The 26,287-nt window shown below is 44.4% G+C and overlaps 1 protein-coding gene across 8 annotated transcripts in view; it reads right to left on the reverse strand.

The window, feature by feature from the left end:
* Positions 1 to 26,287, reverse strand: part of ATP6V1A (ATPase H+ transporting V1 subunit A) — a 266,273-nt gene that overhangs the window by 104,250 nt on the left and 135,736 nt on the right. For all 8 annotated transcript variants that reach the window (XM_078656668.1, XM_078656664.1, XM_078656669.1 and 5 more), the window contains one exon: positions 3,741 to 3,831. In XM_078656668.1, coding sequence (XP_078512794.1) covers positions 3,741 to 3,822 — 82 coding nt within the window. In that variant the 5' untranslated portion in view covers positions 3,823 to 3,831. The remainder of the gene's footprint in view (positions 1 to 3,740; positions 3,832 to 26,287) is intronic.

Below are 26,287 nucleotides of genomic sequence, written 5' to 3' on the forward strand. Positions count from 1 at the left end.
ATTGCATATTAGTCACTCATTCTCAGACAAAAACTAGACTTCAATCTTGGCAGCAGTCAACAGGTGCCAGCCACCGATCACCCTGTTCTCAATGCTGCCAACGCAGTCCATCAGGTAAGTTGTACAATTAGATGCCTCCGGGAATTGATGGAGCAGGGGAAATACTAACATTTTTTGTACCCCCTTCGAAGTTAATGACCTCATAACTTTAATAATATTAACTGTGGGTAGCATGTAAACTAATCAACAAATGCACCTTTTATTTAGACACTACACGTGGGAAACTAACTGCTATTTGCAAAATTCTAATTTATTAATTAAATGTGAATTAAATTAACATAGGTTTATGATTGCGTAGAAATGAAGAGTAAAATTGCATGTATTTTATGTCTGTAGTAGAATTATATTGTGGCATAGAATGCAGCTGGTTAGTAAATTGGCTTTGCATGTTGCTTTTGCTAGGTAAGACCTAACACGGGTCATTAGAAAGGTGGGCAGTAAACAGAAGGGCTTATTTTCTATGTCTAATTTCTGTTATGTTTGCTTTTGTATTAGTTCCGATTGGGGTCTGCTAGGCCTTGCCTGAAAAATGGCTGCTCATATAGTGTGAGGGAATGGGGTCTATTACAAGGTATGGTTCTGCAACCTCACCGTGTAATACACTTACCAACACCTTTAGGATCCTTGGGTTTCATCTGTCAAACCCTCTGCTCAATCGTGGGTAGCTGTGACACTGAGCAGCAAGGCTTACACAGAGGAACAATTGTTAAGCCTTTAAACAGCACCAAAACAACTGAAGAAGAAATCAACAGAACCCTCAAGAATTCGAACACCCGTTTATAAAAAAATATTGAATTTTAAAAAGATTTTAGACCCTAGAATGAAAAAGATCATCCGGAGGGGCCTGGAGATATAGATTTTACAAGCAATAATAAACCAATGCAATTTCACGCAACTGTGAACAAGCTTCGGCAAAGTCAACAAACTGAACACTTGGAAACGTGTTAAAAGAAAACTTAGGTATGTGTCGATGCGGTTGGTTACAAGTACAGAAGTAGTCATTCAGCAGTTCTAGGCACATTGCAATGGATTCCTATGGAGTGGTCCTGATGCAAGGGATGAAGGTGCTGAAGATGCTCAAAGGATGCTGTGGATGCGATGCGGCCGATGGGGATCTTCCTGCAGGGATTTCTCAGTCCATGAAGATGGTGAGGTGGTCCGGGTTGCAGGCTCATCATCCCACAAAGCAATCTCCGATCTAGCCGAAGTCCAATTTCAAATGGATTACCAGTCCCCCGATGTTGTGGTCAAAGGCAAATTCTTCCTAGGTTGATAATTTCCCTTCAGAGGGTCCCAGCAACTCTACAACAGATCTTCTGGGATCAGAAAACGTGTGTGCAGTTCTGCATCGGGCCTTGGTCCTTAGTGAGGCATGGCAACGGTGTGGTAGCGGATTGAAGACTTTGGGCTACCAACTTGCCCCAGCAGTCTTCTTCAGTGGTTCTGTCCCTGTGCTGCGAACAAGAGGCCAGTCATTTGGCCCTTGGAATTCTCTAGGCTTGACTGGACTTTGGAAACAGCTACTCCCTGAGCAGGACATGGCAGGCACAGTCCCGCTCTTCACTAGCCACCAGGTGCAGCATCAGTGCAGCCTGTCTTTGTGGGATCCTCGGTGCAGCAGGGCAGCCCGTCTTTGGTCCTTCTTCCAAGTCGGTCGAGATCTGAGGTCTGGGTGCCAGTTGTGTCCTCTTTATGCTCGGACAGTACCCTCAGGACAGGAGGCGGTTTGTAGACAATGGGCTACTAGGTTCCCTCCCACCAGGTGACCACTTCCTGTGGAGAGTGGCATCTGGCTATCACAGGATGCACTATTCTGCCCACTTCCAAGATGGCGAGACCCCTCTCCTGGTGTAGAGACCTCACTACACTACACTGGGGTGTGACTATCTCAGGGGTACACATCCCTGGGGGAACTGGTTTGGCAACTGGTTCCCCTCTCGGCCTCCTGTTCCAGCCTGTCTACCTCACAATAGGGCAGCCCTCCCCCTGGTGCTAGACATCTGCCCTTCAAAGGCAAGTTTATCTTTGAAGCCAGCTTTTTGGGGCCAACACCCAAGTAGCTTCCTACAGAAGGGAGATAACACCTCCCTGGCTCGCAATTCTGCATTGTTCTCTTTCCTGAGAATAGTTAGCACATCTCTCCAGGAGGGCAGAAAGCGGTCTCATCGAGCAGGCTCCATGTGTGCCCAGGAAGGCACATGAGTTTCAAAGGCAACAAAGTGGCAGCTGTGCTAAAGCTGCACACTGCAACAAGTAACGCTAATTTCTACTTGAGATACAAGTCAGGCTTAATGCAATGAGTTGTTCGACGCCTTGAAGTGCCCACTTTGGTTGCACCATTCAAGAGTTAGTACAGCTGAGGGGGGTCAGTGTTCAACTCTTTACTCGCCAATTGGGCAACCAAGTCTTCAGACAGTAAAAACAGTTGTTTCGCGTGATCTACTGTCAGGACGTGTACAGTACGGTTCTTGCCTGTGTCATGTGTTGCACCCTGTCTTTAGGGCTCTGTAGGCCTGTCAGAGGAGTGGCTTACACACATGTCCAGGGGAGTGGTGGCTTGGTCATTGCTTTCAATGGCAAAGTTGGGCGAACAGTGCACGACTCCTCTGCCAGTCTGTGGCAGACTGGGGGACTTGTTTTATTTGGGGGACCTCCAGGTTAGGACAATCAGTGGTGCAAGCCTTCTAACTTACATGCCCTGGGTAGCATTTACTAGGGACTTACAGTTAAGGTAAACATTTTCAATTGGATATACCAATTCAACATACACTTTTAGGGTCAGGGCACTGTCATGGAGGTCTGGTTAGCAGGCCTCAGTGCACTTCAGAGTCGTAAAACCAGCAGCATTCATCGAAAAACTTGGGGATAACTATATAAAAAGAGGCATTTTCTTACATTTAGGAGGAACAAATGAGTACAATTGATAAAGCATAAAAACCCCATCCACAAATATCAGCAACACCTTTATGGCCATAAGAGCACATCATTTGGACTACCATCATGACTGGTGCATCAAAAGTAATTAATCAAAGGGTGGATACAGTTTTTGAAATATTACCATAGGAATTGTTGGCATCTACAGTATTGAGATAACTGCAGGATTTACTTGCTACGTTTATGTCTACACACAATTGACAGAGCGCCTACGCTAAACATTATTTTTAAATTAAAATAATATTGCTGGATTTATATGTTATATGATGTTTTCCTATTAACTATGTTCTGTGATTATGTCCGCATCAATATATTGACATATATGACAACTTGTTTTAAGTTTGAATCATTCTTCAATAATGTCGTAAATACAAGTCAATGCAATGGAACATATTTGATAGTGTCAGTTTTTTTTTGTTCTGATAGTGGTTTTCTATTCATACTCCCCACTACCCTGTAGTGTAAAGTGGCCGTAAGAGTTCGTCAAATTCACGCCCAAGGCAAGAACTTTAGAACTCAATGATAATGTACCAGAACACAAAAAATCTCCACTCACTAATCTCAGAAGGTTCGGCATTGAGAAAACAGCTTCTCAGAAGACAAAGACGGTTTAGTGAAGTTAAAACTGAGGTCAAAGTAAGTAGGGAAAGCTCAATTTTCACAGAGAATAATTACAAAAACAAGGTAACACATATAGAACATTAAAAGCATCAGTGTGTCCTTATGTAACCAATGGCACCACCTACCAGGACCAGAGACTCCGTGTACAAATCCAAACTTGCTTTCTCTGTGCTCATCAAACATTTTGGGCAGCTTGGAGAAGTCCATTTTAGATTTCTAGAAGTCAAAGAGAATATGAATAGAGCAGCTGGTTAGGACTTTAAATGTTTTTACCAGGATATCATAAAGAGGTTTCAGAAAGACTGATGTACAAAGCTGGTTTTACACACTGCAAGAATGAGTTCACTCTGCAAACTTGTTTGACAGCAGATTGTAGACATGGCGAGACTACATTTCCATGGTGGTTGAGAGATCACTAATCTAATTAATGTTGATTTAGCTCCAACCTTATGATCCACAAAACCCAGCAAACTAATGGAATCATACTATGGTTTCATCACTCTGTTCTAGCGTTCCACTTACATGAGGATATCAGTTCAATGAGACAATTATAGATACACATTGACCTGGGTCTGCTTTCCATCATGTGGTTGAGGTTACATATAAGCAATTAAAAGTCTTTTAAAATGCGAAGAGACCAAAGCACATACTCTTCCTCTCCTTTGTTTACCCTCATTCCTCTTTTTCTCTATCTCGGTATCAGGATTCGATGAACCTTAGATTAATTTAAGTGATCGGGTACACAGGGTAGAGGAAGCAGAGAGGGGAATGGGTGCTGAAGATAAAGTTGCTTTCATGATGACTCTGGTACAGGTAGTCACAGGATGTGACATGTTTAAATCACACGCACTTGGCAATATCTAGTTCACACAAAAGAGACAAGGGGATGCGACTGTTCAGCAACCCTACTCTACATTAATACAAAAGAAAAGTGGCTAATAACTTGGTGTTAGACAAAACGCGATACAGAAAACAATGGTCCAAACGAACACCAAGTATAGACAAAATCAATTAGATTATCCTGAATCAAAATCCAATGAATACAAAATGACAGGGAGAGAGCATACAAGTATAACATCATCACAAAAAATTAATTTCATTTTATATTGATGCTAACATCCACTATTTACATACAATGGTCGCTCCAGAAACCATAAAGTGTTCAAGAGAAAGTGCTTGTGCATAAAAGGTGGAAAAGACCCATAACATTTATAAACTTATTTCAACAGCGTTTATATGTAAATCATTTCATACCCTCAAAATATATATCCCCTAAATGTCATTGTGTTCAACTATCATTCCCTCTCTGTGGCACAATTAAACAACCTAGGCAGTTTACATTTTTTTCGATGTTTCGACCAGGCGTGGAGGGAGGAAGAGCCAGTCGGAGCCTCAAGAGCAGGTCTTCTTCAGGACAGGGTAAACCAATAAGGCAGGAGCAATCTATCAAAAAAGGGGGTATTCTTAAAAAAACACATTAAAAAAAACTACTACTACTTATCCCTGACATATGTAAACTCATCTATGGGCCAACATTAAACAGGTGAGGAACACGATCAATCACACGTATAAGGAGACGGTCCAAGGGGTATCTTCTCATTAAGGAACATGATTCATAGGAGATAGAATTTGCAAGAAAAGGGCCCAGAAACAGAAGACTGGGTCCACTCTGTGAGAAAACTGCATAAAACCATCTAGCAGTCACTTATTAATCGGTATTAGAAGTAGAGGAAGAGTTACTCTCCACAGGCACAACATTAATCTGTACTGATTGGGGAGTGAAAGGGAAATGAGCCCCGTAAAGAATGAATCAAAACTTATCTGTAAAAAACAAAGGAGCTTTTTTTAAGGCTGACATCCCTTAAGATTGCCTTAGATTCACTTAAAAGAAAACGAAACACAACCGGCAAGAAGCCGAGCTAATTACCTGCAGAGCTACAACGTGTCTTTGCAACCTTGTTCGCGGACAAGCGATCTGAGGCCAAAGAGGAGAAGGCGGTCAAGGACAGCGTCTAACTCCAAACTACTGTGGCAATATCTTTGACCAAATCAAAGCCGGGGCTATAACTAGAAAAAAAGAGATTCACGGTCACCCATTTAAAGGTGAAACTGGAGTTTCTATATTGAAGGAAAATCAATTATGCGCGCCCAGTCCCAAAGCAGAGACGCTAGCTAACCTTCGAAGCAACAATGTATCAATCCATTTCAGAAGCCGCACGGAAGTGTTTTTCCAGGATGTGAATAATAAACGTAGAGTGGCATGCAAGTTAGGTGCAACGCATGGCTACGTAAGGCATCCGTAACTAAGGCAGAGTTCCTGAGACGTATGTATTAAAGGAACCTCTACAAGTTTAAAGGAAAATACCATGGGGGCATTTTGATTGATTTACAGAGTCTAGAAGTTTCTACATAGGGAGGGAGCAGGCAATTGTATTTTAGCGCGTAGCCACATATTCCAGCAGAAACAGAAGTGGACTACCCTGGGAATGTGTATATCGTAAAGAAGCTGATGCATCCATTGACTTGCAGAGTAAAAACAGACAATTATATTTTTCCCTCCCTATGTAGTACAGGGTTATCACAAGTGCTGGATAAAGTTTATCAAAGACGTCGAATTAAACCTGAATCTGCGTAAAAAGAATGGAAGACAAATTCAACCCTTTAGATATGTAGAATTAGGGGTGGCATCCAATTCAGGATCAAAATTCAGGACCAGGGGTCCAAATTGACGTCAACGTAAAACAAAATGGTAGTTTGTTGCAAAGAGATGTCAGTGCAGAAAAAAAAAATCCAAATGCACCAGTCAAGGACTGATAAATTAGGTCTGTTGATCAATAAAGGAGATAGGTATTTAGTTGCAAGGCTACATAACACTAGTTGGTTTAACTTCCAAGGGATCCACAGGCAGTCAGGATGTTTTAAGTTAACATTTTCATTTGTTATTGTTTTATTTCTGGTGACGTTATCTTTGGGTCATGGTCTATTTTTGGAATCCTTTTTCTGGGAATCCTGCTTAAAACGCACAGTGTGTTCTGTGCAGTTATGGTGTACAAACAAATGGTTACAGACCATACTTGTATCCGTTAGAAAACAATTAATAGTATATTGTGATCATACTCGTGAGGTGTGCTAGTGAAAACCAGGAGACTCCTTTCAGAAAAACTTTGACAAACTTTTGAACTTTTTCTTACCAACATTGACAATATAAGGTCACTGATTAAACAGAAAAGTTATACTGCCTTCCAGTTTGACTAACCAAAGTGGTCCCATATTCTACAAATGCCGGGAAGTCTTTATCTTTTAGGGAGAGCTCAGTCTCTGCAGTGACAGCAATTATTTCTACTTCGAGAACAGGTGGCTCACCCAGACATATGTCCATCTATTCTCATGAAAACGTTTGCCCCATTTTTAGCCTATGACCTGACCAAGCTTCTCAATTTCGATCTGATGCAGGGAGTGGTACCAGAGCAACGGAAATCTACCATGATCAATCTGCTAAAAAACAAAAAAATAACTCTCTCTCACCCTCTGATCACAATATTATCCACTCCATCTCCTTGTTAAGCTGGTTTTAGACCTGGGTACAGCATAACATTTATTGTAATGTTCGTACTGGACAAACTTTGATTTCTGGTTGATCGTGGAGGCACTGGTGTGCTAGTCCTTCTAAATGTGTCAGCAGCCTTTGATTCTGTTTTTCATTCCTTACTCCTTGGTAGGACCATGGACACATGGTGTGGCCACTTGTCTATTAAGTGAATCAGTTTAGTCCACAATAGCCGTTCCCAGACTATGTAACTTCCTCCTTTCAAGTCTAATTCAAACTTCATCTGCTGCGGTGTCCAAAGGCCTCAATTCTTTAAACATTTTTGTTTAATGTATATGAGACATCACTTGCCTAACTTCCATTCAATGGGAGTTCTATTATATTATCTACAAGGATGACTCCCAATTGATGTTACACTTTCCACATAGCAACTCACTCAACTGAATTCCACATCAGTTTAGCACTCCCTTTTCAATAGTCTAACCACAGAACGTCTAAAAATGTACCTTTGCAAAAACTGAGCTTATTACTAAAAGTGACAACAGCAAATGCAACTCCACAAGCAGGTGTGGAATCTCCTCCAACACCTTTCAAAATAGCATCAAGTCTGGGTAACTACCTAGATAAGGATCTTTCTTTAGAACACCACAATTCCTAAGTGGCCAGTTCTTGTTTCTGGCACCTAAAACTAATGAAGATCATTTCGCCTGGTAGGGATACTCCAGCCGTTTGACCTAAATACAAGCCTGCTTCAGTGATGGTAACTCCTGCTATCTGGATCGCCTGTATAAGCTCATAAGTTGGCTTCAACAGGTGCAGAACTCTTAGGGCGCTCATATGGTGCTCACTGCTACTACCAAATTTCAAACATTTTGAAACACCGCCACTTATTCTCAATCAGGAAAAGAGTCATTTTCAAAACATTCTCAATTGTCTATTGGGCCATTCAAGGAAACGCAGCTCACTTTATGGCCTCCAAACTTAAGCAACAGTTTCAACACACTCTATGATCAGTTCCTCTTGGATATTCCAAAAACAACAACAGTAAAGTTTGGCGACAGAACCTTCTTAGTAACAGCAGCAAGAGACTGAAATAAACTCCTAGAGCATCTTTGCTCTTACACCTCATCGATCATTAGTCAAAAAGGCACCGAAGGCTTTTCTTTTTACCAGCCATATTAAACTTACCTAGTCTTAACAAAGTTTGGGTGTTAAGTTTTCTCTACAGCTCCAAGAAAATTTGGTGAACAAGTGCTTTAAAGGTAATACATACCGTACCATTAGTTAAATGTTCACTTTAAATCCAAATTGATTAAATGTAAATGTTACCAATGTGTTTGTTTCTTTACACATGCATGTGCATCCAAGATCATGGTAAAGAATATCTCACTGCATTTTGAGTAATCTATACTCTTCGTCGGGAGGTAATGTGTTTATACAATAGTTGGTAATAACCCTAAATTAGGTAAGTACAGGGTTTCACATAATCACCTTTTCTATTTAAAACAAAAATCAGTGGAACCAGCCATCACAATTTGCAAAATTGCTCAAGACTCAACACTGGTTTAAATCGAGTAATGTCCCGAGTTTCCAAATGAGGTGGCATGCAGTCCATTCACTGTCCAAAGCAACATAACAAACATATTGTCAAAGCAGATTTTCAATGGTATGAAAAGGCCATGCTTGATAGTCTTTCTTTGCTGTCCCTTGCATGAACATGTTTTCAGAAATTCAAAGGGCCCTATAAACCTTGCAAGAAATCTTGCAAGAAACAGTACACAGCCACAAGCCAGATCACCAAGGATTCTTGTGAGTCTCTTGGAGTCATAAATGCCTAGGTTTGATAAGAGTTAATTGTGTGCCAGATAAAACAGGATCCAAAAGAGATAATTTGACATTTGGTATTATGGGCAAAGAAAGTGTTGGCATACACATTAGTGACATCACTCTGGACTCCCCCTGAGCTTTCATAAATGTGTGGGGTTGAAATGTTCGTCAAGGTGCTAGCAGATGCAGGCTCAGATACAGCACCTAGCCAGATACAGCACCTAGCCACATTCCCTCCCCAACACCAAAAAGAAAAGGCTTTCTTAAAAGACACATTCAAAACATTCCCATGCACCCTTACAGCTTTACCGTGCCACGTTATAAGTCCATCCATACAGATGGGATATTAAGTTTACTGCAAGATGCGTGGGAATGCTAGGTAGGACTTTGCTGCTTCCCAAACTCTCTGGAAATGTGAGAATTTGAATATTTTTTATTTCAAGCATTACAATTTCAAAGAGTACATTTGAACACCTTAGCATAAGATCACAGGACTTGACAACTGTTCACATTTGACAATAACGAAGCTTAAGAAAATGACCAAAGAATAGGACTATTGACTGGCAATTTGTATTTGTTTGTACAAAGATTCGTCAGACAGACTCGGATAACAAGGAGATCATTGCTAACATGTGAAATTGATTATAACTGGTTTTACTGACTATTATAGTATAAATGGATATTTATGAGAATCCTGCCCTGGTGAAATTAACAAATTAGGAACCTAAATGAGAAGTCAGAGAGGAAGAACGAGAAATGAAATACGTGAATTAGTACTGGAGGACAAATGACAGCTGAGGTCACTCACTGTAGGACTGTGGGGTACGGTTGTTGGAGTGGATAACCTTACTTTGAGAACAATTTTACAGATTCAGTCTATCAAGGTTGTATTAGGTTTGGATGATTGGGGATGCTCTTTAGAGCTAAGGTCTATTCATTATATATGTTTCTTTTAAAGACTAACCCTTCCAGTACAAGGTTTTACCTGCTGGTTAAGTCAGGACGATAAATGTGTGGAGTGTCTCATCTTGTGTTGAAGTCTGTTGTCCCATTTGGCCAGGGCTGGGATTGTGCTAGTGAGTACAATTGCCACCGTCTACTGTTTTAGTTTGTTTCATTGTGATACCTGATACTAGGCGAAAGAGGTGTACGAAGTCGTGATCAATGTAGAGCCAGGAGGAAAGCTTTGACTGTTTTCCATTATTCATTTAATGCCCTGTCTCACCAAAAAGTCATTTGGATACGTGCACGGATTGGCTAAGCTTTTTGAAGTTTCACTGTGAATAAGAAACTTCTTACCCTTTTGATATGCATTGTGGATTCCAAAATATGTTTAGCTCATTTCTTAAAGAAGATACCAGAATATATGCTTCTAGAGAAAAGAACGAGCAGTGAAATTATTTTTACCATTTTTATCCTACCCACCCCAGAGATTAATTTAGGGGACCATAAGTTTCATAGTGCTCAATAGCCTTAGTCCGCAAACAGACAAAATTATTTTCTACAACCTTTCGTGGAGTGTTTTTAAAAAAACTTTATTTTCGTTCTTGATAACTTTACAAGATGCAATGACATATGAGTCATATAGGTGCACATAAAGAGCACATCAAAGTGGATAAAGATACATGTCCACTCTATGCACACTCTGGGTTGCAGCATAATATATCTGAAAAAATTGCAGCAAGTCCATGCACACTTAGTGACTCAACACATCCACAAGACATCATACTACGTGGGGGGTACTAGGTACCCTTACTCGTTATACACCATTGGGGGCGCGGGCATAAACCAACATTGCTCACTGACCCCCGGTATCAGGCAACTCCACCAGGCCCCCGCATCATGAGCAGCACAAGAGTTTGTACCACCTGCTCCTAGACAGCTCCACTCATCGTCACAGCGCCACCTCCAGCCCTGTCGATCTCGGTATTCTCTGTCCAAGGTAGGTATGTCTCAGAGAGTCCTCAGATGTCCTTCGGACCGGCATCAAGTCATGGTATGCATCCGATTGGGTGTAACAATATGCCATATCCACATGCCATTCCTGCATGGTCGGGAGTGGTCCCTTCGCCAAGCGCATTGCTATTGTACGCTTCACCAGCAACAGTCCCCAAAGCCACCAGACATTGTAGAGACTTAGGGACGTCTCTGTCATGGCCTGCAGCGCCAACAGGGGAGACGGCTGAATGTGTTCAACCGTGATCTCCTGTAACTCTCTCAATACTGCATCCCAATACTACTGTATTCCCGGGTAGAACCACGCCACATCTAAGGCAGCACAAACTGTCCCTTAAACCATAATCGAATAGGCAGACTAAGTTGTATACATTCTGTTAAGATATTTAAAATGTATCAGCCGGATTTCTCCCTTCCAAAGAGCTTGAATAAATGAAAACCAAAAAAAACACTTTTACTGAATCTGAATGTTTACCTCAAACAGAACAAAGCCCATCTGATGAAAAATACAAGAAATTGCTCATCTTCCACAAATCCATAATCAAAACAGATGTTAAATCTATTGGATAAATGTTTACTTTCATATAAAGCTACAACTACATAGTAGACATGAGCAACACCTTCTTTCCTAAAAAGTAAACATCATTTTACATCAATCTTTGATATACAGAAATGTACTGTTGCAAGCTATCCGTTTGCCTGGTTCACTAATTCATAGGGAATCCTGTCTTGTCTGCTTCTCAATGAAGAGCGTAAGAGGCTTCTACATTGACCGCGGTTACAGGATTGCCACTGGGAAGTCCAGGCCCCATTCCCCACGGACTGGTCAGCAAGCAGTGTAGTGGGGTACTCGGTCGTACCACAGTCTACTCATCCGTCTACTGAAAGACTACCTCGGGAAGTCAAAGAACAGTTTTAGCTTGGTATATGACCTTAAGTTTGGCCAGGTAGAGTAGAATGTAACGGATATTAATGTCCTGTAATTTCCTCTTAGCTTCCATTAAGGATATGTGTTTCTGCTGCACCATTTTTGTATAGTCCGGAAAGAGCAGTATTCTGTGAGACTGGTACAGCAGGGCATTCTGGGTACGAGCATGCCGCGCATTGACATCCCTATCATAATTCAGGATGCAAATAATGATAGGCCTGGCCGGGGCCCCCAGGGGCGGCTGCAGGACCAAGGACTTGATGCGCCCGCTCTACGATGAAATAAGAGGATAGTGTGTTTGACCACAATGGTAGAGGATAGCCAATGATCCCAGAACGACTCGGGGTATGACCACTTGCAGCCCTCTGGAAAATCAAATAGGCGAAGTGCTTCTGTAAAGGCCCTCCCCTTTGCATCCTCGACTCATGCAACCAGCTCTTTGGTTACGGAGTAGAGCTTGGAAATAGTTGTTTGCATTGCTGACACTGAGGCCTCCACTTCAGTCACTCTCCTCTCAGTCTGTTACCCTCTCCACTGCACGGTGCACAAGCGTTCAATGCAGGACTCCAGCACAACAGGAGGCTCAATAAAGGATTTGCTGGAAGCCACTGATCCGCTGTCACACTACAGGAGGTGAGATTGACAGGAGAAAGCTATTCCCCGTTTCAGCGCTCTCATACAGAGGTACGGTCTCCCAAGGGGTCCATAAAGATTTAAGACCCACTTCAGTCACAACGGCTCAGCACGCCCAACAAGGAACCCGTGCGGATGCCTGCATCCCCCTTTTCTGCAGGCTCTTTAAGTTGGCACTTTTGGGACTCCCAGAGGCCCCTGGAGGTCTCCCATCCCAGCGCCTCTCGCTCACCCAGGCTGCAGCATGCTCACCTTTTTGTTTAAGCCTCGCCCGTTAGTCCATCTATTAGGCCCCGTCGCCTCCAGCATCACCGCCTACAACACGAGATGAGTCGCCCACCAGGAGGTGCAGCACCGTCCCAGGAGGCGCCTCCCCCAGCTCCCGCAGCACTTGAGCTCTCGTTGCCACAGAAAGAGACTGCTGGGAGATCTACAATGCGGGCCACAGACCAACCTAGTCTGTCTAAGCTCCATAGCGTTGCTGGCCTTCCACGTCCCAGGCCAAGTTCCAAGGCAGCTTGTCCAATGCGCTCTGAGATATGCGGTCTATGTAGGCTGGCTCCATCCCTGCAACGATGCTGCTGCTCTCCAACCTCCATTCTCACCGGAAGATTGGGCCCTCAGGGAAGTTTAGTTCAGCATCCTGCAATCGGATGGACAGGATGTAGGGGTACTGAGGCAGGAGCCGGGAGGATTTAGGGCAGATGGCTCAGAGCTGCTTAGGTTACAGCCGCCATGTTGGTGTCCAGCCCACGTCCCCCAAATAATAGACAATTGTGGTTAGTGAATGGTAAAATTATAGTTAACGAAACCATCCACATCTGCCCATTTAACTTTAAAGACAGCATGCACTTCCACTCTAGTATTATCAGAGAAGCTGTATTAAATATGCACTATTTACAGGAAGCCATGTTATGTTATGTTATGTTATTTTATTTTTATATAGCGCAAATTACCACTGGTCTCTAAGCGCTTAAGAGAAGGAGCAGGGTATTCAACATGAGTTGCACTAACGGTGAAGATCACAGCAAAGTAATAAGAGGAGACCGGGGCAGAAGCGTATTCACCCAGCATCAGACCACAGCAGAGTTGGAAATTCAAGGGTCCAAAATGTAAAAAGCCAGGGTGTTTTTATCAGAGTGGATGGATTATCGCCACAGAAAGGCAAAATTAAAGTACCTTGAACTAACATTAATCTCTGATCACTAGAAACCAAAAGGTATGATGTGACTGAGAATGTAGGCTGTTAGGTACATATAGCTGTCCTTAGGACTGACTGAAAACAATCAAATGCCTTTAACGAAGTTCAACTTTTGTGCTACAGAGAACAATTTAGGTTTCTTGCGGTTTAGGTTCTTAAGAATTCCTTTAATATGAAAATGTAAGTGGGGCAGACACTGACATTCTGCTCTGGCAACTGCAATATATTCTGATTCTTCTTTTAGCATCAAAGACCTGACTCTGCGAGCCGGGTGAGGGTTGGTTCATCCCAAAGGAGAAAGAGAACACTGTGGAAAGTGCTTCAATGGAAGCCTTCATTGTCTTTCTATTGAACAACTGAACAATTTGCCCACTGGTTCACGGTCTGCCTCGAATTTCTCAAACATTCTCCAAATGAGTGAATACTATGAGATGGAGCTATAAGAAATGGCATGTAATATGGAGACTTGCATCTTTGGTCATGGTCCACCTTCTGTATTTCGTACAAAGAATGACCAGGAATGCGCTGCATGTACATTGGTGTTGACATATTTTGAAATGATGTGCTATGAAGTGCATGAGAGGTGCAGATAGGTCAATAACACTCACCCTTTTTCTCCCTCTCCCCACAGGATCTTGGAATTTTGAGTTAGATGCCAGAGGTTCCTAAAAGAACCACTTGTGGGCAGGGGAATATATAGCCCCATGACCAGTTCCATACAAGAGGTTTTGACTAACCCTGTACTTCCTACCTCCTTTTTAATGATCTCCATGGAATCCGGTGAAACCGCGATTAATGCAGTTGTACACTAATCTATTATGAGGACGAAACGAGAAATACTAGCAAGTTATATAAAATATATATTTACAGGTAAGGTCTCCCAATGTCTTGATTTGGCGACATGTATACAGGGCCAGATACTTGCTACATGGCTGTAAGGGTATACTATGCAAAGCAGGTTAAGGCTGCAGTGTAGGTTCAACACTATAGTGCAGTCCATCCAAGTTCAGTCTCCAAGATGCCTTCATTACTTTTATGATGGCATATCCGTTCTAGCTTCTTTATAAGCCAACCCCTTAGATGCACTGCAAAATTAGGCGCGGAGCACAGTGTCTGGAATCAGTAGAACGACACGGGCCACCATCGCGTAGGCCCTCTTGAGCTACGACCCCTAGCCCTCCCACCCCTGCCCCTGTATTTCCCCAGTTTAGAGGCTCTTAGTTCATGGTCGAACTGGATGACCATTTCACGATACGCACTGGAAGGGACATGGGACCAGAGACTGTTGCCCAACCACAAGAACAGTGGTCTTTCTATTACTGACAATCCTTTGTATACTCCCTGACACCGCTGGAGGCTGCGACAAGGAGGCCTCCTTTCCATCGCTTCCGGAGCCCTTGCCCTGAGGAATGCATCCACGGCGGTTGGTCCGGATGCCAGAACTCACTTACTGTAATTTCTAACTGATATGAATGTGTTTGTATGACATGTCTGAAATGGAAAATCTAATAAAAAGGTTTAAAACATTTTTTCAAAAATCCGTTCTTGCTTCTTTGGTTGGTTGGTCAAAATCTCACTTGCAGGCTGCCCAGCAGTGCCAAATACACATATTGCAGACAGTGAACAGTAACATGGTTTCTCATTCATCCTAGGCTTTTTGCCAGATTTTGCACTAGTGGAGCCACAACATGGGATAAAATAGGTGTATCATAGGACTGGTACATTGCCACTTTCCTTATCTAACCTGGTGTTACCTAGGTTCTGAGTGACGTTAGGATACTGGCGCTAGTGTACAGCAATCATCTAAATCCAGAGGAACTGGTGCAAAGCCAAGACCCAATAAGAATGTTCCACCTTCTAATTTAATATTTGAAACCACCCAGGAGTGTCTTTTCAGGAATTGTCGCGAGATTCCTACACGGACAAGAGGAGGAATGTGTATTGCAATCGACAGACCAGACATCCGAAGTAGATTTATGCTATTGCTGGGCAGAGAATAGGGAACTGGGCATTCAAGCTAGCAAACCCAGGGTCATCTAGGCAATGCCACAACGCATATCTAGGAGTGAGATGTGGATTGGAACCCAGAAACGATATGGTACCCGAGTTCCTAGGACAGGGACATCAGAATGGCCTAATCCTTGAAAGAGAGATTCATCATTTTGTGCGGCATACAATTTCCTCCTACCGAGAATAGCTTTCATAACACACTTGCATGTGCGCTGTGACATGTAATAAGGTTAGATAGCACATTTCAATTGGTGGAGATGAGTTTCATATATGGGGAACTGTAAAAAGTTTTTTAATAAGAGCAAAATATGGTGTAATAGCCACAGCACTTTACATACTTAAGTTCAGCAAAACGGGCATGGAAGTGGGGATTTGACACACTGTGACAAGGCTTTATGTTCATGCTGGTGCAATAAGGAAATTGGCATTATGGTGACATCTACAGCATAGTGGATAGTTGTGTCTTAGGTGGAAATACAAAGAACAAGTAAACTTCATCTATGATACCACTCTAAGCAAGAGCACGGTCACCCCAAGACGCCCAGGGATCTCAAGGCAGAGGTAATCGTCATTCTGAGGTTGTGTCCCAACATAAAGGCAGTCTACACACAGTGACCGCAAAACTGGTGTCCCACTTAAGGTGACAGAGAAAGAGTCCGCCAAATAAAGGCACCTTTAAAGGTCTAAAGTGAAAGGGTGCTGAGCTTTGGAGACCCCACGAACAATAATGAAAGTGCTTGATGTACTGCATGCAACAGTAAGTGTGTGAAAATATTTTCAGTTGTACGAGCTTGGAAGGCATAGTCTAGTGTTGCAACAAGGCAATTTCCCATAAGTTGGCCATAGGACAACATGGGACATGAATGCAGTGTCTTTGTTAAGCCTGCTTGTGGAGCCCTATTCCTGTATCACAGGCTTTCCAGCTTAGATCTTGGTATGAATACTCTTGTCAGTGATTTGACAGATGTGGATGTAAAGCCAGTGAATAGCATGAATCAATATAATAAAGCCAATGCATTCTTATACTAATGCAATTCATTATTTGAGTCACAGGTAAGGCTGTTTTTTTTATTTTGTATATGTACATCTAAAAATTATAGCCGTCTCTTAAAACTCTCCTTCTATGTAACAGAAGTGCTGTAAATGCATTAATATTCATAACAATACATTTTTATCAGTCACGGCAAGACACCTTTTATTAAAAATTGAATTTATTTATTCTTAGAAACAGCAAATGTCCCTGCACCTTCCAATATAACCCTATCAGCCCTCATCCCATTTTGTATTTATTATTTTTCTGAGGTTTGTTTTCTATGTCCCATTCTGGATTATCTTACATAGCACATCTGGAAGTAATACTGTTTTTCTGGGTTTCCCCATACTATAAAGATCTAAAAAGGCCCCAGAGGTTAATGTCCATAGCCCATTCATTCACAGGTTGTTTAACATGGCTCCACGTTAGGCAGGCTACTAGAAAACACAAAGTAAGGTCTTTAAAATGTATACACATAGTGAAACAGCTATACGAGGACTCTTCAGCACAAATCATTGTTAATTCTAGAACTATAGGAAGCTGTAGAATAAACAGGGGGAAACGGCAGGGATGTCCTCTATCCCCAATTTTGTTTGCCTAGTTCATAGAACGACTGACAATAGCCATTAGACAACAAGCATTTGCAATGCAATAGGTCTCGCAGCATTAAAGTTGGAGTTATTGTCATTGTATATGACAATGTGTTGGCGCATGAAGATGATTTGATAATTGCTAATTTGTTGTTTGTAAATAAGTATGCAAAGAATGTATATTTTTTTTATAAAGTTTTAAGGTTTAACATCGCCTGTTGTCTATGCACGAATGCCTACTGACTGTTTCCTTGGCTTTTGTAGTTAATGTCATAATTTGTGTTTTCTCTAATGCTTCTAATGTGACTGTATGTGTGTGCTTGTAATAGCTTTCATGACACCTGTTATGCACTTATGTATTTTAAATGTATCTATGTGTTTTGTATTTGCCCTTATGTTGTTGGTGTTTGCCCTTATGCCTCTCGTTTGTGCCTTTATGCCAATTGACTGTGTGTTAATATGTCTTGTATTTGCGGTCCTGCTTCTTGTTTGTGCACTTATTGCTTATGATTGGGTCTGCATACCTCTTATCTGTACACCAGTGCCAGTTAACTGCGTTTGCATACTTTTGGTGTTAGTCCTCTTTCCCCTTGTTTGAGCAGTTATGCCTCTTGTGTGTGCCCTTATGCGTTTTTACTTGTCATGCCTTTTGTCTTTCTCTTTACAACTCTTGAGTATGTCTGAATGCTTCTTGTAGATAGCATAGGTTTTCTCTATGCCTTCTTTTTTTTCCTTAAGTGTGTGCATTTTTGCTACTTGATTGTGTGTCCATACCTCCTGTATTTGCCCCCATGCCTCTTGTTTGTGTCGTTATGCCCCTTGTGTTTTTGCCTTTATGCTCCCTGCCTGTGCACTTATGCTTCTTAAATGTGTTTGTATGCCTCCTGTATATGCCCTCATGCCTCTTGTTTGTGCCCCTTTGTGTATTTTCCTTCATACTACCTGTCTGTGCACGTATGCATCTTGATTGTGTTTCTATGCCTCCTGTGTTATCCCTTATGCCTCTTGTTTGTACCGTTATGTTTCTTGACTGTATCTTTGTGCCTATGTTTGTTAAGTGTGTATATGCTTTATGTCTGTTTATTCTGAAATACGCTGTTTCCAAAGTATTCACATTAATTAACATTACATAAAATATACAACGCGCTTACTGACTGTGTCCATGTTTCTTGTCTTTACCCTCATGTTTCCGATTTCGAAAAGCGCGTGGGCAAATGTGAATGAGAAAAGCGCTGTTTCACAGCAACTGACATTAAATAACGTTTTTTTTTGGTTTTGGGATGTTTAAGTAAAAATAACTTGCTGCCGAGTACCGACAGCGAGACGCCACTTCATTGCAGCTCACGCCGGGGGTGCTAAGGGTGTTTTTGCAATGGGGGTTATGCGTCTGTCGACAAAGAGGCCTTTTCTAGTGTTTGCTATGATTATTCTTATGCTGTCATACACCATAAAGAAAAGCTGAACACTTGTTTTTATTCTTACAATGTATGTTGTGCGCCTGTGTCTAATACTTTGCAATGCAGCATTTTAAAATCTCGTAAAATGTTACAGTTCAAACAGTTCTTGGGTAAAGCTGTATATGTGGACAAAAGCTGTGTAGGCTGCCACACAGGAACTGTTTTCAAACGTATGAAAACAAACTAACATTATTTGTAAACCTTGTTTGTTTATTTTTTTATTATAAGTAAAAGCCAGTTCCTGAAGCCAGTGAGACGCCACTTCACATCACTTCGTAGCAAAGACTCTTAAACATGCACCTATTGTTTTAAACACGGATTACTTTGTTAATTGAATATGTGTGCATGGGCCTGGGGCTATCTTAACGTAAAGTGCCAAAAACAACACGAGAGGGCTAAAACTCTTTGTTTCAATGGGGGTTGTGCTCCTGTCCACAAGGGGAGTAAAAGGAAAGCTGTTTGTTGCAATGGGTATTGACAGCTTGCTCCTTCACAAGCGTTCGAGCTGCACGTGGATTAATGTAAAACTAAAATATAAAATATGCTTCCTGACTGTGTCTGCATGCTCCTTCTATTTGCCCTCATGTCTCATAGTTCGAAAAGCGCGCGCTGTAATGTAAATCTAAAATGCGCAGTTTTCAAAGTAGCAAAATTAAATTACATTACATAAGATATACACGCGGTTCCAGACTGTCTCTCAGTGCTACTTGTATTTGCCCTCATGTTTCCTATTTTCGAAAACAGCGCGGTATAATTAAATACAAACTGCGCTGTTTCACAGCAAGTGAAATTGATTAACATTATTAAGCACGCAGCCTAATGTAATTCTAAAATGAACTACCACTACTTTGCAGCTCACGCCGGGAACGGGGGTTGTGCCGCTGCCCTTCCCACGCACGCTGACTACAACCAATGCATTCCACAGTTAGTCACGTGAACTCTTCCCAAGGCGCGCGACGGGATCCGATTCTTTCTGCCATGCTGAAAACAGCAGAAGTTCACGCGCGCAACCTAATCCTATTGCAAAGTGCTGCGAGTGGCCAGCTCTTGTCTCCACTCGTTGTCGGCTGAGCCGACATCTATAGTTCTCTGGCGAGAACGCGCTTCGTGCGTTTCTAGCCGAGACCTAAAAAGCATTACAAACAGAACCTCTGCAAGGCATGTCCAATATAAAATTATATGTTGATGATATATTTCTATTTCTCAGGCCTGGGAGAGTATTCAACAGGACATTTTAGCATGCATTTTTTCGGGTTTTCAAGCACTGGGAGGGTACAAAATAAATAACGCTAAGACGGAAATCTTACTCTGCAACTGCCCAGGCCACGCATGAATACCTGATCTCCACCCACTATTCAATTTGAGGCCTAAGAGATGTCTAGGTATATCTGTGTTGGAAAATGTGAACGAAACTATATGCATTGAACTATGCCCCCCTAGTGCAGAAAGTCAAGCATGTATTTGCTAAATGTTATTAACTCCCAATCTCAATAGTTGGACGGGTAGCACTAATAAGAATGCCTATTTTACCATTATTTAATTTTCTATTTGTGGCGATCCCCAGTAAATTACAAATGTAATTTTTTTAAGAAATAGATGGTCTGTTCTCATCCTTTATATGGGCCAACAAGGTATCGAGGTTAGCACTAGTCACTTTATGTAACCCACATGAGGAGGGACGGTTAGCCCTTCCAAACCTGAGGGAATACTATTATGTAAATTTTGCACATAACACATATAGATTTAATAACTATCTTAATCCTCCAAGTACGGAAACTTTTTTATAATAAACATACTGAAGGAATACAAAATTCTAGATCGTAGGAGGCTGGTGATAAATCCCCAAAGAGTACGTTATAAGGTCTCCCAGTGGTTTTTAAAACAAAAAGCCCAACTATTTAAGTATTTTGAAATCCCTAAGATAAATGGCTCTACATGTTTGGTCGACCTTCAGGGTGTGGCGTATAGGCTGATCCAATCTAACATATAAAAGAAATGGGAGGAGAACGGATATACTTATGTGGCAGATTTTCTCAGCTCTGACACTTGGAAAAAATGGACAGAGATAGAATGCAGCCTGGGTCATTCTAAAGGTATACTTAAATGGTCCTTTTTTCAAATAAGGCACCTTTCAGAAAGTATTGATCCGTCCGCACTAAGGGGTCGATTAGGATGGCGGACGGAAACGTGTACCGTCCGCCGCGGAAGGTGGCAAGATACTCCGGACCTGTCCGCGGAAAATCCGCAACAGCAATTAGGATAAAACATGCAAAAAACGCCGACCGCGGCGTACGGAGCACACCAATCCCCGTCCGCGGCGGTCGGAGTACACCTGAGTCCGCGGCAGGCGGACGGAACAGTAAAAACACCGACCGCCGCGTACGCACATGACCGCGAATACATCCACCACCCCCGCGATACCTGCGCAATGTCCGTGTCCGCTATTAGGATAACTCCGCAAGTACCCCGGTAGTCACCGCCATCCACGTCCACAGCGGTACAAATGCACCGAGAATCCGTGCACCACAGCGGAACGACAACACAAACAACATCCCTACTGTCAAACCAATGCCATACATTGGCACGGAAGTTAATCACCAAACACACGAAAAAAAAACGCCCACCCACCGAAAACATCCAAACCAATCCCAACACACAATGATCCACCGCCAAGCACCACACAATCCACACCTGGCAGCACTCCCACCTAGCACCTGACTGCCAATAACCATTCAGACACGGTCTAGACACACACCATAAAAGAACTCCCACCCACTCCACAACTCCTCTGCATCACAGCATAGCTGCTAGCAGGACACACCACTGAACTGAGACCAAAGAGAAATAGCATTCACACAACCCACACCCAAACACACCCACCACACAAACACCCACCACACCATTCTTACACACCACACACCTGCACCTCCCCATCCACGCAAACCCACACCCCGAGCACCACACACCATGGCACCAAAAAAAAAAAAAAAATTCACTGACACCGAGTTGAAGGTTATGGTAGATGAGATTATCCGTGTGGAACCCCACTTATTCGGGGCCCTAGTGCAGCAGACCAGCATAGCCAGGAGAAACAGCATGTGGGACCGGATAGTCACCAGGGTGAATGCCTCCGGGAGCGTCCCGAGGACGAAGCAGGACATCCAGAGGCGGTGGCACGATCTAAAGACCCGAGTCAAAGCAATACGAGCCAAGAACTATCTCCGGGCTAATCACACCGGCGGTGGAACCCCTCCGGAGCCCTTACCCTACACCGAGTGGGAGGACAAGGTGATGACCATCATCCACCCTGAGAGCCTTGATGGACTTCCTGAGGGAGAAGAGGCTGGTAAGTACAAACCAAGCACCACGAGCACTACTACATGGTGTGCCTCACACAACTGTGAAGACACATCTCCCAGACCCCAACCCATGCATGCAGTCCACATACTCACCAACGTCGAAATCACTCCAACAGGCCCCCATGTCCATAGGGATGGCGGTGGTGGTGGGTGTGAGGGGATGGAACTACAACTCCCAACAGGCCCCCATGTCCATAGGGATGGCGGTGGTGGTGGTGGTGGTGGGTGGTGGTGGGTGTGAGGGGATGGAACTACAACTCCCAACAGGCCCCCATGTCCATAGGGATGGCGGTGGTGGTGGGTGTGAGGGGATGGAACTACAACTCCCAACAGGCCCCCATGTCCATAGGGATGGCGGTGGTGGTGGTGGTGGTGGGTGGTGGTGGGTGTGAGGGGATGGAACTACAACTCCCAACAGGCCCCCATGTCCATAGGGATGGCGGTGGTGGTGGGTGTGAGGGGATGTAACTACAACTCCCAACAGGCCCCCATGTCCATAGGGATGGCGGTGGTGGTGGTGGTGGTGGGTGGTGGTGGGTGTGAGGGGATGTAACTACAACTCCCAACAGGCCCCCATGTCCATAGGGATGGCGGTGGTGGTGGTGGGTGGGGTGAGTACCAGTGCAGACAGAATCGGCAAAAAAAGTGAAAACAACCTGTCAAGTCCACATTACTCATCCTCACATTTTTGTTTTGCAGGTCATCCTAATCCGACAGCTGGAAGCAACACCCGCCCTCCAGACTCGCCAATCACAGACGTCTCAGGGGACGATTGGCCAGCCACCTCCGGGGCAGAGGATGATCCCGGCACAAGCAGCCAGCCAGGGCCATCTGGCTCCCAGGTCACCCCTGCACCAACAACTACGGCCTCTGCCATTGTGACAACACCGGCCACTGTGACCTGCACAGCCACCACCAGCACCACCTCCACCACCACCACTACTACCACCACTCCTGCCCCTGCCACCCTGCCCAACCCAACGGCCAACGCCGTGCCAGCGCCATCCCAGCCACGCAGGGAGAGTGTGAGGCAAGGCAGAGATGCAAGGCCAGATCCGGCAGGCAGGAGCATACGCCAAAGAAGACGGGAGGATACCAACACACCCAATCCAGTGCAACAGTCATTGGAGGCACTGGGCAGGGTGGAGGTGAGCTACCAACGTGGTCAGGCACAGGCAGACCGGGCCCACCAGGACTTTGTAGATAACACTGCAATGTTGGGGGCTATTGAGAGGCGGCTTGGCCAACTAGTGGACATCTTCACCAGGACAATCAGGCCACAAACAACGCCACCGCCACCGCCAACGCCACCGCCACCGCCACCTGCGGCGGATGTGGTACCCGATGCCCCAGCGCAACCAGCTGACTCCGTACCGGCACAAAGACGGAGGGGCCGTCCGAGGCTGGAAGTGGGCGACAGCAGTGTGGAAGCAGCTGCCACACGCTCCAAGAGGAACAGAAAATGACTGTACCAGTACCTGCGCATGCCATTCACCCTGCCAACTATCCGGTCCCACCTGCCACAGGCCTGCTGTACTAGGCAGACACCACCCTATGTGGTGTCCGCACGGACATTTCATCTGCCATAACCTTCTACTCTCACTCCCCCACCCCTTCACTCATTTGTAAATATGCACCTACACCCATGCACAATTTGTAAATAAAAGCCACTTACTCACTCAATCATGTGTTGCCTCCATGTTTATTCACATGAATGCATCAGAAACAGATGTTACTAGGTACAGGTATCCAACTGGTACAGAATCATGGCGCTGCGGGAGTGACCTAGGGAAAATAGAAACCGCAAAGACACGTCAGGAAACATGATCACACTCATCAGAACACACTGCAGTGCAACATTTAACAACCCACACGCATCACAACAGTAATGGATGAGACGACACACATCATGGAGACGTGCATTGGCCACAATTTAGCACACACACACACACATGCATGCATCACATAGCAGAACACAGAGATGAAGCACACCACTATGCCACAACACCAGCACACATTCACAGGGCATACCCAAGCAGCACAAGAGGAGCACACTCACAATCAAGGGAAGTAGCGATCAATGATCTGGCGCCTCTGGTCCACACCTTCCTCCTCACCACTATCCTCATCAGTTGACATGGCTGGGTCGGGAGGGCGAGGAACTTGCAGTTCATCAGGGTCCAAGAGCAGTTCAATGTTATAGCGCACAGCCAGGTTGTGAAGCATGCAGCACGCTATCACGATCTTGCATACTTTGCCTGGTGAGTAAGGCAGGGCCCCTCCAGTCTTATCCAGGCACCGAAACCTAGACTTGAGCAGGCCAAATGTCCGTTCTACCACTCGACGTGTCCTACCATGGGCATCATTGTATCTCATTTCTCCAGCTGTAGTGGGATTGCGTAAGGGACTGAGCAGCCATGGCCTGTTTGGGTAAGCCGAGTCGCCTGTGTTGGTGGAAGAGAGAGAGAGAGAAACATCACAACCTGCATTGTGGGGCACACCATGCCACACAGATATCACTCCTGTCACCACAGCATACTCACCAACAAGCCACGCTTGTGCCGGACGCAGATTAGCCATCAGTTGGGGGACCATGCTGCTCCGCATGATGTGGGCGTCATGTGCAGAGCCAGGGAATCTTGCACACACATGTGAGATGATGTTGTCGGCCTGGCACTCCACCTGCACGTTCAGGGAATGGAAGTGTTTCCGATTCCTATACACCTGCTCACGTGCCCGTGGTGCAATGAGAGCGATATGCGTGCCATCAATGGAACCCACAACGTGTGGTATACGACCCAGGGCATAGAAGTCAGCTTTGACCGCTGCCAACTCCGCCGCCTGAGGGAAATGTATATAGTCATGCTTGTACAGCATCATGGCTGTCAGTACATCCCGGAGTACCGTGCTGAACATGGCCTGTGACATTCCCCCGGCATCTCCAACTGTGTACTGGAATGTGCCTGTTGCAAAGAAATGGAGTGCCGCCATCACCTTTTGCGTGGGTGTCATGGAACCTGGATAGGTTCTTCGCGGCTGCAGGTGAGGAGACAATAGGGTCACAAGTTCCAACAATCGACGGCGATCCAGCCTGAATTTCCGGATCACCTCCTCGTCCACCATATCCTCCAGCACAGTGTATGGGCGATGGACATTTGGAGCCCTCCTGTGTGGGAGTAGATGGAATGGAAGTCAAATCACATACAACGCATGTGTGTGCACCTCAATCACATGTCAACGCCCTCTACCAACATGTAGTATCCAGTGTATGCTTGTCATATGTGTGACTCCTCTGATTGTCAGGACAACATGGATCGACGTAGCAACAATGTGCATCCACTAGCAACATGATGTTTAGCAACATGTGCAATGCACACTGTCTCACCTCAACATCACTGCCAACCAGACATGTGACATGACCCACATGTGTAGGCCCAACATCACATGCACACATGCAAGTACATGCACACATACTAAATTAAACACCCCCCCACCCCCCCATATCATGATGCACCAATGGCAACACCAGGAATGGTGGGCATACGGACATCACATGCATGGGGACACAATAGGCAACACACATGTACAGTACACAACAGAACCCCCACCATAGTCATCATCTGACACATACCACTCACTGACAACTGATTCACAGGTGCCCATACATACGGGATCTACTGTGTACATGTGAGGTACGACAAAATTGTGTAGGGTACTACCCGATGTGGACATGCACACGTGATGGACACTTGTGGCTCACCGATGCCCATGGTATGGACACACATGGGATGGAGCATGACATGTGTAGCCACGCAATCACGCACACAACCGTGAGCAGGCAGCTGCAGACAATGGTACAAGGTGCATCATCGGCTAAGATGCAAACATTGACCACGCCATGGCGGTGCACTGCATCCGCTGTTTACGTCTGGGCATACGCGGGCCGCCTTCGACATTCACATTGTCTGCACGTGCACAGACCGTCACGCCCACACACCGGCAAGTGCATGTGCAAGGTTCCGGGACGGATGGTCGATTTGCAACAATGTTGTATCACTGGCGCCTCCATGGCGGTGCACGTACACAGCGGGGGAGGTGCAGGCCTATACACCCTGTAGATGTACTCAATGG

The sequence above is a fragment of the Lissotriton helveticus genome, chromosome 8, assembly GCF_964261635.1.
Source record: "Lissotriton helveticus chromosome 8, aLisHel1.1, whole genome shotgun sequence".
Classification (NCBI taxonomy): Eukaryota; Metazoa; Chordata; class Amphibia; order Caudata; family Salamandridae; genus Lissotriton; species Lissotriton helveticus.